The sequence below is a fragment of the Eptatretus burgeri genome, chromosome 8, assembly GCF_056783735.1.
Source record: "Eptatretus burgeri isolate ZD-2024b chromosome 8, Ebu_testis_v1, whole genome shotgun sequence".
In the NCBI taxonomy this organism is placed as follows: Eukaryota; Metazoa; Chordata; class Myxini; order Myxiniformes; family Myxinidae; genus Eptatretus; species Eptatretus burgeri.
The window spans coordinates 23,909,891-23,925,870 of record NC_140968.1 but is presented as its reverse complement, the minus strand read 5'-3'; the positions used below and the strand labels follow the sequence as shown (position 1 = coordinate 23,925,870).

At 42.9% G+C, this 15,980-nt stretch overlaps 2 protein-coding genes across 8 annotated transcripts in view; one reads left to right on the top strand and one right to left on the bottom strand.

The window, feature by feature from the left end:
• The window catches only part of TBC1D5 (TBC1 domain family member 5), a 123,277-nt gene extending 118,533 nt beyond the window's left edge, over window positions 1–4,744 (top strand). For all 7 annotated transcript variants that reach the window (XM_085891175.1, XM_085891174.1, XM_085891171.1 and 4 more), the window contains 2 exons: window positions 2,259–2,363; window positions 4,059–4,744. In XM_085891175.1, the coding sequence (XP_085747301.1) occupies window positions 2,259–2,363; window positions 4,059–4,292 (339 nt within the window). In that variant the 3' untranslated portion in view covers window positions 4,293–4,744. The remainder of the gene's footprint in view (window positions 1–2,258; window positions 2,364–4,058) is intronic.
• A 2,895-nt stretch (window positions 4,745–7,639) lies between these two features.
• Window positions 7,640–15,980, bottom strand: part of MOB4 (MOB family member 4, phocein) — a 34,774-nt gene continuing 26,433 nt past the window's right edge. The window contains exons 4-8 of the mRNA XM_085891168.1: window positions 15,798–15,840; window positions 14,607–14,693; window positions 13,869–13,948; window positions 8,963–9,074; window positions 7,640–8,246 (exon numbers count right to left, since the gene is read on the bottom strand). Of these exons, the coding sequence (XP_085747294.1) occupies window positions 8,115–8,246; window positions 8,963–9,074; window positions 13,869–13,948; window positions 14,607–14,693; window positions 15,798–15,840 (454 nt within the window). The 3' untranslated portion in view covers window positions 7,640–8,114. The remainder of the gene's footprint in view (window positions 8,247–8,962; window positions 9,075–13,868; window positions 13,949–14,606; window positions 14,694–15,797; window positions 15,841–15,980) is intronic.

Here is a 15,980-nt window from a genome sequence, read left to right as displayed (position 1 = left end):
TAACATAATTGTTAACTTGGAGGTAATATTTTAAGAAAGTCTCGCAGACTGAAAATCACTGTTTTTGAATTACTTTTGTCCACAATTTGAGCTCTGTTTGTTAACCTCTGCCATCTTTGAAGATGGATGGAGGTTACTGTTTTCACCCCTTTCTGTTTGTTTGTTTGTTTGTTTATGAACAGTATTACGGAAAAACTCCTCAACGGATTTCGATGAAACTTGGTGGGGGGGGGTAGGTATGGTCCAAGGATCATGCCATTAAATTTTGGACTTGGTCCCCCCCCCCAAAAAAAAAAATTGTTAGAGAAATTTTTTTTTTTTTGCATTTCTACATGTTTTAAGTGATTTCCAACCCCTCCCCCAAAAAAATTGTTACCCCACCCCCCACAAAAAAATTGTTAGAGAATTTTTTTTTGCATTTCTACATGTTTTAAGTGATTTCCAACCCCCCCCCAAAAAAAATTGTTACCCCCACCCAAAAAAAAGAGAAAATTTTTTTTTGCATTTCTACATATTTTAAGTGATTTCCAACCCCCCCCCCAAAAAAAAAAATTGTAAGAGAAAAAAAAATTTTTTTGAACTTTTTTCAACAAAATTTCGATTTTTTTTTTTTTTTTTGTTTTTTTACATGTTTTAAGTGATTTCCATTCTTCCCCCCCGCCCCAAAAAAAAAAATGTTGGAGAAAAGAACTATAACTCTCAGCACTGTTGACATCATATTTAATGAATAAGATATAAGGTTCACTTGAGTGACCCAGCAGTATTGGCGGCGGAGGTTTTGCACTCTCCCGAGTGCTCCCCCACTAGTTTGATGCTGTTTTGGACTTTCATAACTTTGACAGTTGACAAATAAATGTAAATTTTAACTACCATATTTTCTGGACAAGATTTATACAATCAGAAACTTTGTCGTCCGAAAAGAATGAGCAAAGTACAGGAAGAGGTCCATAATATAGCATAAAATCTTGATGTAAATAACAAGTTGCACTGTTAGTCGGTTTTGATATTTTATTGTCTTCATTTACATCAAACATAAACACAAATAAATTCGCTAATTTTTTTGCCACTTGACAACACACTTTCAGCACAGGACTCGGACTCGTAATGCCAAAGACTCGGACTCGTAATGCCAAAGACTCGGACTCGTAATGCCAAGGACTCGGACTCGTAATGCCAAGGACTCGGACTCGTAATGCCAAGGACTCGGACTCGTAATGCCAAGGACTCGGACTCGTAATGCCAAGGACTCGGACTCGTAATGCCAAGGACTCGGACTCGTAATGCCAAGGACCCGGACTCGGGACTGCTGAACTCGGACTCAGGATCACAGGGCTCAGACTCAGACCAGGTGGACGACTTCAACACTGGTGTCATGACTGATATATGTGTGAGAAGGTTTTGTGAAAAGTAGAAAGTGCTGTCTGTTTATTCATTCCTCACCCGACAACTGTACTGTCCCCTCTTAAAAAAACCCCCAAAACAACCCCCCCCTTGCCCAATTTTTTTTATCACAAAATATATATATATATATATATATATATATATATATATATATATATATATATATATATATATATATATATATATATATATATATATATACACTGATGTGTGTGTGTGTCACTGTTGTCGTCCAGATTCTTCCATCCCCACACCCGCTCCTCCAGTGGAGTTAAGTTGATAAATTGTTAGACTTCATTAATATGGTGTAGACTGTAGATGTCGCCTGAACTCGATGGGCCGAACGGCCTCCAACTGTGTCCAGGTTATTCGTGTGTATCCGTGTGGTGAGAGCTTGGAATGCACTTCGCCCAATAAATCTGGATACTTACCGTGACACTCTCTAATGGCTGCTCACTTCCTTTCACATTTTCACACTCATAGTTGAGTTGGTGTGATTTGGTTATAAAATGCGTACTTTGTCAGACGCAGTTATGAGACTTGCTCGTTAAATGAAGGCACCTTTTCCAATAAAATAACTACTTAAACTTATATGACCTTGTGATATCGGGGACACAGATACAGAAGTCGTTTGAAATGCATCATAGGAGACCCTAATTAGAAATCGTACGAGTAATATCAACTGGGCTATGCTGTGCCATGTCCCTTCCAAAAGATGGTCCACCACAATAGAAGACCCATCCCATACAGTACCATGATGTAAGTCTTTGGTCTTGTTACATTCCCCTAGAGACAGAATTCAGAATAAGACCGACAGTAAGCGATTTGTTTTGTTGATATTTCCTTTTTGCATCTAGATCAAGGACATTCTGAGGGGTGCATTGCGCTTTAACCAAAGTGAATTGGAGGGCCATGAAGATATCGCGATAACTGATAATCACTACTGTGTGGATACTCTGCAGGTGAGCCTTTGTTCACTTTGTGACACTTATTTTCCACAGTCCTGTGGTTGTTACTGAATACACACCTTTCTTTGGCACATTGAAATTAATGGTCATGCAATTCCCCTTCCCTTCCCAATATTAACTGTCATATTTGAACACTCATCTCGACAATAAGATTCAATGTCCGTCTGTATGTGTGTCACGTAACTCCTCCTAAACTGCTGGTTAGTTAGAGTGGCTGGCTTGGGATCCGAGGGTCCTAAGTTCGAGCCCCATCAGCCAATGACTCAGCCTGTCATCCTTCCGAGGTCAGAAAAATGGGCATCAGTGACATAGCCGTGTCTCTAACCAATGATGCAACCAGCAGCCTCAGGCTGTGCACGAAAGTATGTGTGTATTTAACTGCTGGTTGCACCCCATTCAGAATGCTACTAAACAAATTGTCTGTTTCGAGAAGTTTGCACAAGGGCAAATTTTTTCACCACACCCCATAGGGGGGTTGTGGTATTTCCCCAAAGCCCCATTTGCTCCTGTTGCAATGGCAATATTCTGCGTCGTGTTCAATTTTTGCCTCGGCAGAGCTGGGCGGTGTATTTCCCCACAAAAATGACGCAAAAACATTGCTGTTTCTTTTGATGGTTTGAAAAATTAATTGAAACGATATATAATAATGTCCATTTGGAAGATTTTTCAAACGTAGGGCCTTGTATACAATGCAAACAACGTGCCGGGAAAAGCGATAATTCGTCATTACCGAGTTAATTTCCGGCTTCGTACATCATGAATGCAGCAATTGAAATGTAAAGTTCCTAAATTGCAATGTGGATCAGTTTTTATTTATTTATTTTCTACCATCCATCCATCCATTGGGACCTTACTCTGTGCACAGCGTTGGTGCTGCCTAAGCAGTCTCCATGGCTATTGAGCACAATCCTGGACGGGTCGCCACTCCGACACAGTATACCAGCATGCTGGCACTCACTTTGCCGACCTCGGAAGGATGACAGGCAGAGTCAACCCCACCTGGTATTAATTCAACAGCCAAGTGGGATTTGAATTCATGATAATAGGATCCCAAGCCCACCACCCGAACTATTAAGCCAACAACAGGCATATTTTCTACCCTCCTTTCATTCAGTTCTACCTGTATTATTTATTCAGTTATAGAGAGCAACATATGAGTCTCCCATCATCAGACGTCGCATTACAGTAAAATAGGAATTCCTGAATAGTACTCTCAAAAGAGAAACATTGGTGCAATGTGTAGCTTATTCACAACCGAGGGTCGCATGTTTTACAAATTATTAATGAATACCTTCTTTTGCTGAAAAAAGGCAACTTCATGAATCTCAAGACCAATCTTGGCAGTAGGCTGAAATGGCCTTTACCCAATGTAACACCAACATGTGAAAGTGGGCCGCAGACCCACGGGTTTGCTATCACTTTATAAATTTGTCTTGCTTTCCTTTTTATTTATACATGTTGGAGTCTGAGTCATATAGTGATTGGTCTTGTAACCGAAACTGCAAACGCCCCTTGCGGCGCTGGTTATCCGTGCCCAGATGGTGGGGTAACCAGCAAGTTAAATAATATATACTGCAAATTAGAGCTTCGGTGTGAATGTTCTTTTCTTGAATTGCGTTGGCAATAATGTATCAACAATTTTTTGTTGTTGGTGGAAGCATTTAATGTGTACATTCTTCTTTACTCCAGGCCCATAGTGCTAACGGCACCCATAAGGACGATCACAAAGGTGAACAACAACAACAACAACAGCGTCAAGATGAGGTCGTCACAAGCCAAAGCTTTCCTAGCCCTGTGGAGATGATCATCCGTGATCAAGAGTCCGCCGCAGAAGCGGTGGGAACCTGTGCCGTGTGCAAGTCCCCCGGGCAGAGCCACCCACTAGCAGACCCCTTATGGCAGGTCGAAAGTAGTCCGGACTGAATAGATATGCCATTACGATCCGGATCACGCAAGTCCTCCAGACGTGGTTGTTCGCAAATTGACTTAACGTTTGTCACTGTAAAAGCTGGGAACTTTTCATCCTTGTACTCGGTTGGATCAGAGGATCGAGAAGAACATCCAATGATTCATGAAACTATCCGTCCCTTATCATGCGAGTTCGGTTTATGGGGCGTACGTACCGGCAGAATGATGTACAGGTATGCCGGTTAAGATCGATGCATCTTTCGGTGCATCTTTGCCACACGTTTTGGTGGTGTGTTGCCTGACTTGAGGACAAGTGGTTTAAATAATAATTGGAATACTCTGCCACATTGTCCAAAACTCACTGTGCACGGGCTCTGACAATTCCTTTAGAGAACACATCATAGTTGTAATTCTTGCATCCTTGGGGGAAATGGTGGTGAAAAATAAATAAACATTAAAATACTGTATCTTCTTTGGCAATGTTTTTCAATGTTGCATTTGTGAGAAATAGCGATATTTTCCAATAACGAATGAAGGGGAGGGAAGGGGAGGGATGTTGGGTCACAATGCACCTTTTTATACTACCTTACTGTGCATAATGTCTCTTTATGGAAACGACCATCTCGAGAGAAAGAAAGAAAGCCAGTGCTGCTGTATGAAAGTTCATTGGTAAGTCTCCAACTGAAATAGCAAAATGGTGATTATTTACTTCAAGGATTAAAACTGATCGGCAATCACGAGGGCGATGTTAACTCTGTTCCACGAGGTTCCTCTGACCATTTTCTCTTCAAAATTCACATTTCCCTGACTGTTGTACAAGAGTGACCTCAATGCACTACAACCTGGCTCTTCACACAAGCCAACTGGCAAGGACTGTAAATTATCTTCTCTAAAAAGGATTGGCTTTCCATTTCCACTGCATCCGATATTGGTCTGCAGGGAAAACTTCCACAAAATATATATATATATATATATATATATATATATATATATATATATATATATATATATATAATATCTCTCTCACTCTCTCACTCTCTCACTCTCTCACTCTCTCACTCTCTCACTCTCTCACGCACTCTCTCTCTCTCTCTCCCTCACGCACTCTCTCTCTCTCCCTCCCTCACGCACTCTCTCTCTCTCCCTCCCTCACGCACTCTCTCTCTCTCCCTCCCTCACGCACTCTCTCTCTCCCTCCCTCACGCACTCTCTCTCTCTCCCTCCCTCACGCACTCTCTCTCTCTCCCTCCCTCACGCACTCACTCTCTCTCCCTCCCTCACGCACTCTCTCTCTTTCTCTTCCTCACGCACTCTCTCTCTCTCCCTCACGCACTCTCTCTCTCTTCCTCACGCACTCTCTCTCTCTCCCTCACGCACTCTCTCTCTCTCTCTCGCACTCTCTCTCTCTCTCTCGCACTCTCTCACGCACTCTCTCTCTCTCTCACACTCTCACTCTCTCTCTCTCTCTCTCGCACTCTCGCACTCTCTCTCGCACTCTCTCTCTCTCGCACTCTCTCTCTCTCTCTCTCGCACTCTCTCTCTCGCACTCTCTCTCTCTCGCACTCTCTCTCTCTCTCGCACTCTCTCTCGCACTCTCTCTCGCACTCTCTCTCTCGCACTCTCTCTCTCTCGCACTCTCTCTCGCACTCTCTCTCTCTCGCACTCTCTCTCTCGCACTCTCTCTCTCTCGCACTCTCTCTCTCGCACTCTCTCTCTCGCACTCTCTCTCTCGCACTCTCTCTCTCGCACTCTCTCTCTCTCTCGCACTCTCTCTCGCACTCTCTCTCTCTCTCGCACTCTCTCTCTCTCTCTCGCACTCTCTCTCTCTCTCTCGCACTCTCTCTCTCTCGCACTCTCTCTCTCTCTCTCTCTCTCTCTCTCGCACTCTCGCACTCTCTCTCTCTCGCACTCTCGCACTCTCTCTCTCTCTCGCACTCTCTCTCTCTCTCTCGCACTCTCTCTCTCTCTCTCTCTCTCACGCACTCGCTCTCTCTCGCACTCTCCCTCCCTCTCGCACTTTCTCTCTCTCTCGCATTCTCTCTCACCCTCTCTCTTTCTCTCGTACACTCTCCCTCTCGCACTCTCTCTCTCTCTCTCTCTCGCACTCTCTCTCTCTCTCGCACACTCTCTCTCACACTCGCTCTCTCTCACCCTCTCTTTCGCACTCTCCCTCTCTTGCACTCTACCTCTCAATCTCTCTCTCTCTCTCTCTCTCTCTCTCGCACTCTCTCTCTCTCTCTCTCGCACTCTCTCTCTCTCGCACTCTCTCTCGCACTCTCTCTCTCGCACTCTCTCTCTCTCGCACTCTCTCTCTCTCGCACTCTCTCGCACTCTCTCTCTCTCTCTCTCTCTCTCTCGCACTCTCTCTCTCTCTCGCACTCTCTCTCTCGCACTCTCTCCCCCTCTCTCCCTCTCCGACTGACGACTCTGCTGTTTTGTCTCAGGATCGTATTCGAATATCCACGATTCATCACCAGTAATGACTCTCCCGAGCAGGTCTGGATCGTCCTCGAGGCGCTCGATAATGTCTTGAGAGACAGTGACTCTTTGCGGTTTCTGGTCCTCGGACAACAGCTTGGGGACCATCTTTGCGCACATCTTGTGCATTTAGAGATTTTCAGTGATAATGCTCCAGACAGTGTCCTTGTTGATGGAAAGTTCCTCAGCAATCATCTGCACCGTGAGTCGACGATCTGCACGCACCATCTGCTTCACACGCTCAATGTCGTCTGCCGTTCTGCTCGTTGAAGGTCTTCCAGACCATAGATTGTCTTCAACCTCCTCCTGTCCCTCTTTGAACCTCTTGTGCCATTCAGATGCACGTGTACGTGACATCGTTTCTTCTCCGTAAACTTGCTGCAGCATCGCGATGGATTTGGAAGGTGTTTTGCCAAGCTTGGCAAGAAACTTCAGATTGACTCTCTGCTCACGACTCATAGCGCGACGGCTCAGACTGGACAACGTATAAAGCACGACCTGTAAAAAAAAAAATCACACAATGAGTGCAATCAACAATCACCAATCATTTTTATTGCTGGAATGTTGCGAAAGACTGACGCAACCCGTTCATTCAAGTTGTGTAAGTAGAGCACACAGCAGGCTCAGTCCCGTTACTTTTTAGACGGACCTCGTCGAAAGTGGCAAGCCACTGACTGTCTGTCTGTCTGTCTGTCTGTCTGTCTGTCTGTCTGTCTGTCTGTCTGTCTGTCTGTCTGTCTGTCTGTCTGTCTCTCTCTGTCTCTCTCTCTCCCCCCCCCCTCTCCCCCAAATATTTTGACTTCAACAATCGGTTCCAAGTAGTCATTTGATGGGAGAAGCATGCAGATGTCAAAGGTGGTTGACCTTTACATTACGAGTGCCTGTTAAAAGTTTACCTTCACAATATTTTATTTTCCTTTCCTCAAGGAGAGAGAGTACACCACAAGACGATACACGGAGAGATTATTACTATAACTGCTATTAAGATCACATGCAACAATGATGTACAAATAACACTCCAGAACCTTCCTTTATGCCAAGCTGGTGCATTAAATGCAAGCAAACACATGGGAGTGACGGGTTGACCCACAAAGCTCAATTTTTGTGCTTCGATGAAGCACAGCAAATCCGTTGGGCTGCAAACGTAACATAAGGTTTTGTGGAGCGCCCTTTATATCAAAATCAACTTCTGAAAAATAAACGTTCACACAGCCACTCGAAGCAGAATCCGATGCGAGTGTCCACGTTTACTGCAATGTGATTTTATGTTCCTGGGTTTGAGCATTTTCATGCAGTCAAAAATGAAATGGCAACCACACCACATGAGCTTTGTCACCATTCAGATACCTTGATGTCACTTCAAGCATCGCTCTCTTCTGCCGTGGCTCCTTGAACCTCATCCTCCAGAATGGGCACAATCAGGTTGTCTTTGGACATCAGGTTGTACTTGATAACAAACTTAGTGAATCGATGACACAGAAGAGTTTCATTCTGTTTTAAAATAGAGAACACAAATCAATGATGCATTCTGTCCGATCACATAATCGTCAATGCACCTCAAAAGCTTTGTAACCACTTAAGCCTCGGTGTTTGGCGGTTAAGTGATGTGCTCTTAATCTACCACCTGCATCTGTATATAAACACAGCCGTGTTTGACCCTGTCCTCTCAACGATTATTTCACAAACACTCTACCTAAACCTCAAAAGCCTCTTTATATCAAACACTTGTTTCATTTGGGATCAATTTTAAGAGAACTTTCTTCATCCATAATCTTTGCCGTTTATAGGCATGTACTATACTCCATGATGCGGCACCCTTTAACACTGCTTGATGGGAATATAGAAAATGGATTGGCATGATACCACAATGAGTGTTTCAGTTATGGTATACAAGCCTGATGTTGGCTTTACGGTTAAGGTTGCTGACTTAAGATCTTGGGGTCCTGAGTTTGAGCCCCATTTTCTATTGAATTAACACCAGGTGGGGTTGACTCAGCCTGTCACCCTTCCGAGGTCGGCGAAATGAGTACCAGTGTACTGGTAGAGGGGCACAGCATCAGCAGCACAGCCGCACCCCCAGAAAATGAGGCAACCAGCAGCCACAGGGTGCACACGATAGCTAGCTTGTCATGGTATGAAACCGCAAGAGCCATTTGTTATTACAGCAAAGATGTTTTCATGGATATAAAAATAAAAGTGCATCTCACCTCGTATTCATCAAAGAGCTGGCGATGATGAAAGTAAGCGTGTGAGAATATGCGGTAAATACGACGGCACACAGAACCCAGCTTGGCAACAGAAGACTCCTTTATACTAACTCTAGGTTAATAGGGGGGAAAAAAAGCAAACATGGAAGAAAATCAGTAAAAGGGTGAGATTTCTTCTCTCTTCAGCACAGCCTTCAATTATGACTTTTAAACATGTGAATTTATCAAATTTCTTAGGAATTAAAGTCATGAGTTTTAGTAAATGTTGATGGAAGAATGTTTCGCAGGAAGGAAGAGGACATGAATATACAGGAAGAGAAGGGGAGGAAAGTGACCTGTAAATAAGAGTGTTTTTTTTTAATGTGGGGAAAGGTAGCAGGTAGGGATGTGGGATGACGTGACACAGTGGTATACTACGTGCATGAAGCCTGAGAGTGAAGAGTGCAATTGAACCACAGCCAGAGGACATTTCCACAAACGGGACAAGAGTTTAGCTGTGCAGTATAGCCTGGATGTTGGGAGTTTAACCGGCAAGGGGTTAGTGGACGAACGCGTCTGTCCGGGAGGTGGGGAAAGTCGGAGGGCTGAGAGAGCAGACGGAGCAACACTGGAACGTGGTGATATTTATAAAAACCAGCAGGAAAATCTTTCAAAATGACAGGTGACCCTTCTGTACTTTCACGTGATTCAGCCTTGAAAATCTCGAGCTAAAACCGAAAGTACGTACAAAAACGTCATTTCTTTTACAATTTGCTTATCCCTTTATTTGGATGGTGGATAAAGGCCATAGACGGCTGCAGCGACAGCTCCCAAAAATAAAATAAAAATAACCCAGGGTACATACATCAAGGAAAAACATGCCCACTGCTTATGTGCATTTCTAATACATTGTGGTTATATACTTGGGATAATTCCAGTTGCACTGGGCCATGGGCTAACATTCGAGGTATGTGGCCTATGTGGTTTCACAAAATGGAGGCTGTATGATTTATTTTCTCTTGAGGTTAGAATTGTAGGTGGAGTAGGTCGAGGTGTCCAAACAGTGGGGTGACAGCAGTCCGTCCGCACATACATGGTCAAAAAATGAACTGGCTTTTATATATATATATATATTTTTTTTTTTTGATTATTCATTTGTATTTTGCTTGAAAAACAATTGTCAATTACGCGAACAACACTCGGGAGGAGCACACACCTCTGCCAGGCTGAACAGTTTACGTTTTGTATAAATAGGCCGTATCTGCATCCAGATCTTAACCAAAATCTAATCAGCTTGTTCTTGTCACCGACCAAACTCATCCTCAAAGTTTCGTCCAAATCCGTCTACAATGTTTTGAGATATCATGTTGTTTATCATCTTTGGCCATCTCTCTCAACGGTGAACTACAAGAACACTCGGTAGAGCGCGTACCTCTGCCATGTAATGCCTGATCCACGAGAACATATGGAGGCCCAATACATTTTTTTTAAATATCATGCTCTCCAGCACTATATCGTTTTTCGCCCCATCTATCAATGGGGAAGAATCACTTTAAAAATTAAATAATTATCGTATCCAGATACGGATTTGGATCCTCACCAAAATCGAATCAACTCGTCTGTGCGACACACCCAACGTGTCCACCAAGTTTCGTCTGAATCTGTCCACAACTTTTTGAGATATCGTGCTATGTATCGTTTTTAGTCCTATCTCTTAATGGTGAAGAATCACTTAAAAAATTATCAGATCTGGATCTTCATCAAAATCGAATCAGTTCGTCCTTGTCACACACCCAGCCTGTCCACAAAATTTCATCCGGATCTGTCAACAACTTTTTGAGATATCGTGTACAAAAACAAACAGACAGAAAGGGGTGAAAACATAAGCTCCGTCCACCTTCGGTGGCGGAGGTAATAATGCATGGAATTGTACACAAGGCATGGCAGCCTCCATTACATGACTTGGAAATTCACTGAAGTTGCATTTGCACTTCTATGCAGGCCTGGCATTGCAAAGGTTGTCCATGGGATTGGAGATGATGGAGAATCAAATACCGTATTTACGTTGACGAGAATTTACCCTGAACAGGTTAGGAATCCACCACAGGACGCTGTGGAAGCAGAAAGGGGGCGGCACGCTGGGCAATCAGGAAGGGGGTGGGATGCTGTGGAAAATGAAACTAAACTTATTCACTTCAATTGTTGTCTTTTAATATCCCGTACTTTTTTATGTTTTCCTTTTAAAAAGGTAAGTCGTGATATAATTTACAATGATTGACGAAGATGAAACAATCTAAGTCACCGGATATATTTTAATCATCACAAAACCTTATCATGGGGTCGGGACTTGCGTGGCGTTGCCGATCAGGGGCCAGGTTTACCCCTGCATGAACAGTCATGGTTTGCCTTTGAATTAAGTGGTTTCACGTGTGGCCACATTTGTGCTTGCTGCTTCGATGCTGGCTGGAGAGTGGACACTCCTTTTTAACTTTAGTGGTGAAAGGTATGCGACCCGGCCATTGTGAGCGCTGGTATATTGCACATGTGCATGGACATGATATATGTTGTCATTGAGTGAACCGCGCATGCCCATGATTGAAAATCATTTACCATTTCTTTTAAACCCCATTTTAACACAATGTTTTTATTAACCTCCGCCATCGAAGATGGACGGAGGTTACTGTTTTCACCCCTGTCTGTTTGTTTGTTTGTTTGTGAACAGTATTACGGAAAAACTCCTGGACGGATTTCGACGAAACTTGGTGGGGGGGTTAGGTATGGTCCAAGGATCATGCCATTCGATTTTGGACTTGGTCCAAAGTCCAATATGGCCGCTATGGTGGCCATTTTGAAAAAAAATATTTGAATTATTGTTTTTGCATTTCTACATGTTTTAAGTGATTTCCAACCCCAAAAAATCAATTTGTTCAAGAAAAAAAAAATTTGCAACTTTTTTTTCAAAAAAAATTTCGATTTTACTTGAAAAATATTTGAATTTTTTTGGCATTTCTACATGTTTTAAGTGATTTCCAACCCCCCCCCCAAAAAAAAATTGTTAGAGAAAAAAAAACAAATTTTGCAACTTTTTTTTCAAAAAAATTTCGATTTTTTTTTGGCATATCTACATGCGCGTCGATCTAGTTTAGTTTATTCAATCGGGGTTCAGTAGAGTCTGATCCATTTGACCTACAATGAATAGGATATCAGGTTCACTTAAGTGACCCAGCAGTATTGGCGGCGGAAGTTTTGCACTCCACCGAGTGCTCCCCCTCGAGTTCAACGATTGTTTTATGAAGATTGTCAATTATAAACTAGAGTTGCAACTAAGTAACAAGTCCCCAGACACCAAGTGCCAAGTCTCACGTCAAATGGCAAAATGTTGTGACTTGAGTGCGACTGGAGTCTGGGTCGCCGATTCAGGTCGCCAACTCTGAGCTCTCAGCCAGGGCAAGATTTTAAAATTTCACCCAAGTGTTGGTAGACAATTGTGTAATTTTTTGGAAATGAGTCGTGATATTTAATCTCGAGAAGGGAATGCTATCAGAAAGAACCACAAGCAAAGCATCCACTCCAAATTACGGTGTGTTCATTGTTGCCTTACCTATGAAGCAGAAGGATGACTTTAGAGTTGGGTTGTAAATCTCAAGACCACAAGGAGAGTGCACTCACTGCCTGTGAGCTATACTATCAGCCTATTTACCATTACATGCCTTAAAATAAAACATTGGATAAATGAGCCTGTCCTTGCCTTTTTAGGTCATCTCTTCGAGCATGACCTAATAATATGGGTGTGGATGTCCTTCGATCCGTCCGTCCGTCCATTGCGAAAATGACTATTTTCAAATTCTATCTCCTCCGCCATTTCTCAAGCGATCTTGAATTTGATTGTGGCATATGAATCTATGGGACAATATCTAAATTTTGATCAGGCCGGATTTTCGATATTCGCTTTCGTGTCACGTGACTTCAAAGTTGGCAAAAAATGTGAAAATGACGATTTTCAAAATCTATCTCCTCCTACATTTCTCAAGCGATCTTGAATTTGATTGTGGCATATAAATCTATGGGACAATATCTAAATTTTGTCATGCCGGATTTTCGATATTCGCTTTCGTTTTCGCGTCACGTGACTTCAAAGTTTGCAAAAACTGCCCTACCTTCAGGAGGCTATATATTTTCTCGCAGAGATGACCGTCACTCCCGCATGGGGGTAATTTTTATTCTTCGTTGTTCCTATTCAGCACAAGACTGCGGGGTAGTGCCGCTGATGGAATGCCCTCTGGTGGTTTGGGGAGGAATTGCAATTTTCATTGGTGCTGGTGATAGCTCGCCTACTCTTCGCGAATGACACCGTGGGATCTTTAACGTCCACCAATGAATGCTGGCAGACGAGACGCCCATTTAACTTGGGCCCGAGGGACGGCACACACATTGACGATTCACCCTACCTGTGAAACACTGGAATGACAGTTTCGAGCTGGGCCGGGATTCAAACCCAGGCGAGACGGCTTCGAGGCGAGTGTGTATACCTCTAGGCCATCCTGTCAGCCCCTACCTTTTTATGAAGCGGTATGATGAATCAAGACAAGACATTAAGTTTTTTGGGTTGGGGAGTTGAAGCACATGGAAGCAAAGGAAGATGAAAAGGACACTCGGTAGAGTGCATACCTCCGCCACTAATGCCTGATCCACGAGAACATATCACGGCCTCCTGGTCAAATTCCAGCCACCTTTAGTCTGACATCAGGCTTGGCTAGTCACTTTGTGACAAACTGGGGTCAAAGACGTTCCCCGGCCAACCTCACAACAAGGTGGGAATAATTGGGGCTGCTAAAGAAGTGTAAATATTAGTTTAAACGTCCAACATGAAGTTTCCTTTCGTTTCTGGAAACGTCATCGCCAGTTACAATGCATTCATAAAACTTACCTACTGGGAAAATACTTGTTGCTGTTGAGGAGGCATGCAGCACCATCTAAAGTGTGCCGTGTGTAGTCGATGGCAGGACACTGCAGCCACACACAAGCTTCAAGGGTCAAAAAAGCAGTTGAGGCTTTAACAAAAACCAAAAAGGTTATGACTGTAGAATAGTTTGCTAGTTTATAGAACTAAAGTTTATAGAAATAACTCGAATGGCTTTTCCTTTTTTTGGAATACAGAGAGAGGATGATGACATCTTTCAATGCACATGCTTGACACCAAGCACTATATACATTCCCTTTGCATCAGTGATGACACCAACTTAATCAGCAGGCTCGTCCCAATCAACAATACACTGCTGTAGTAAGGACTAATTCCAGGATGGGCTCAACAATGGACAACTCCATCATGAGCAACAGGTACTGTTACCAACCACATCATCATGTGCACAGAAGTACAGTACTCTGCTGGATCACGTTCCAAGTGCCAAAACGTGTTCACGCTTTATCGAGCTTACTGATGCCCATTGTTGTGTCTGAGCCTGAAAGGCGATTTCTTCCAGTCTGTATTCCAATAAAAAATAATGAATTTTTTTTTAAGCTGGTTGGCTAATTGTAAAGCTTTATCACATCGAGCTTATGGCAAAGGCCACGTGATATACTGCTACAGAATAGCATGAATCTGAAAATGTGATTACATTCAGTGTCTTATCTCGTGCACAACAGCACAAGTGAAAGTGATTCCCACCTCTTTGGGAGTCTTGTGAGCAGCACACAAGAAAATCCATTGTTCCGTCGCAGTCATTTGCGTGCACGTTTCCGGATTGCAGTCAGTCTGAGGTGCAGAAGAGAATGAGGAAGACGTTTTAGCTTTTCATTTTTAATTAATCGGTAAAACGATTCTACAAAGATGTTTTCACTTTTTTATTACGGGGTATCTTGTGGATATAAGTGACAATTTTTTTTTTTATTTCATCCATTTTAAATTCAGGCTGGAACACGACAAAATGTGAGAATAGTCAAGGGGTGTGAATACTTTCTGAAGGCACGATGTGTTTGTATTTTATAGGGCATTAGGTTATGCAGGTCGGTTTGATAGGAGATAGAAACAGGTGCAACAGCTGATTTAATTGACACATGTGACGTACATCCATCAGCCATTGAAGAAGCTTCTCGTTGGGCAAACGATTTGCACAACTTGTATATAATAATAATCTTCCAGGGTCAACAACACAATGTTTTCCAAAACTAAAAACAAGGAGGTGATACTCTGGATCCCCTGCCTTTTTGGTGGAATGACGAAGAGATCTGTGTAATATGAAAGCTAAATCTTGAACGTTTTTTTAAAAAATATCACGTACACAAGCCAAGTTACTGAGATGGTTGCCGCAGCACCATAATTCAGCCAATCACAGCCATGATCGAATCAGGATGAGATAACGTCACGAGGAATAGATATCTGCAATATGAAAGCTAAAATGTTCAACGGTTTTTGAAATATCGCGTACACAAAAGTACATGGATGGACGATCGGTCGGTCGGATGGAGTTCATTTTAACGTCCCCCATCTCCAACTTTGTCGGAAGGGCGGGGGACAACTAGTCCTTTATGGCTTCCATTTGGGACAAAGCAAGCCACATCTGTTCAGATGCAAAGCCAAACTTCGAACCAGAGATGGTGAACAACAGAAGGAAAAGGTAGTGGTGGGACCAGCACGTGTGATTACTCAGGATGCAACACTTGCTATCTCCACGAGTTGGGTCTTTTATCAAACCAATGTGAGTATGTTCATCCCAAGTCGAGCAATTAACCTCCTGAGCATTAAGGAAATGACCACTCCTCTTTATGAATGTTTATACCGTATTGACTATCAGTAGATTACAGTAACATACACTTGATCTTGATGAAGTCAAATGAACATTCATTCACTCAAAATCACCTGCAGCTTCACTGCCAATCCATTCAGCTCCAAACAGAATTGCCTGTTGAAAAAGAAAAAGTGACCATTCTCAATTTCCAACACAATACAACTGCTTAACCACTAAAGCATGTTTTTAAACATGACATGAGCTCATTGTTAATTTTACTTTCAGAATTTTTAACATTACATGTGTGAGAAGTT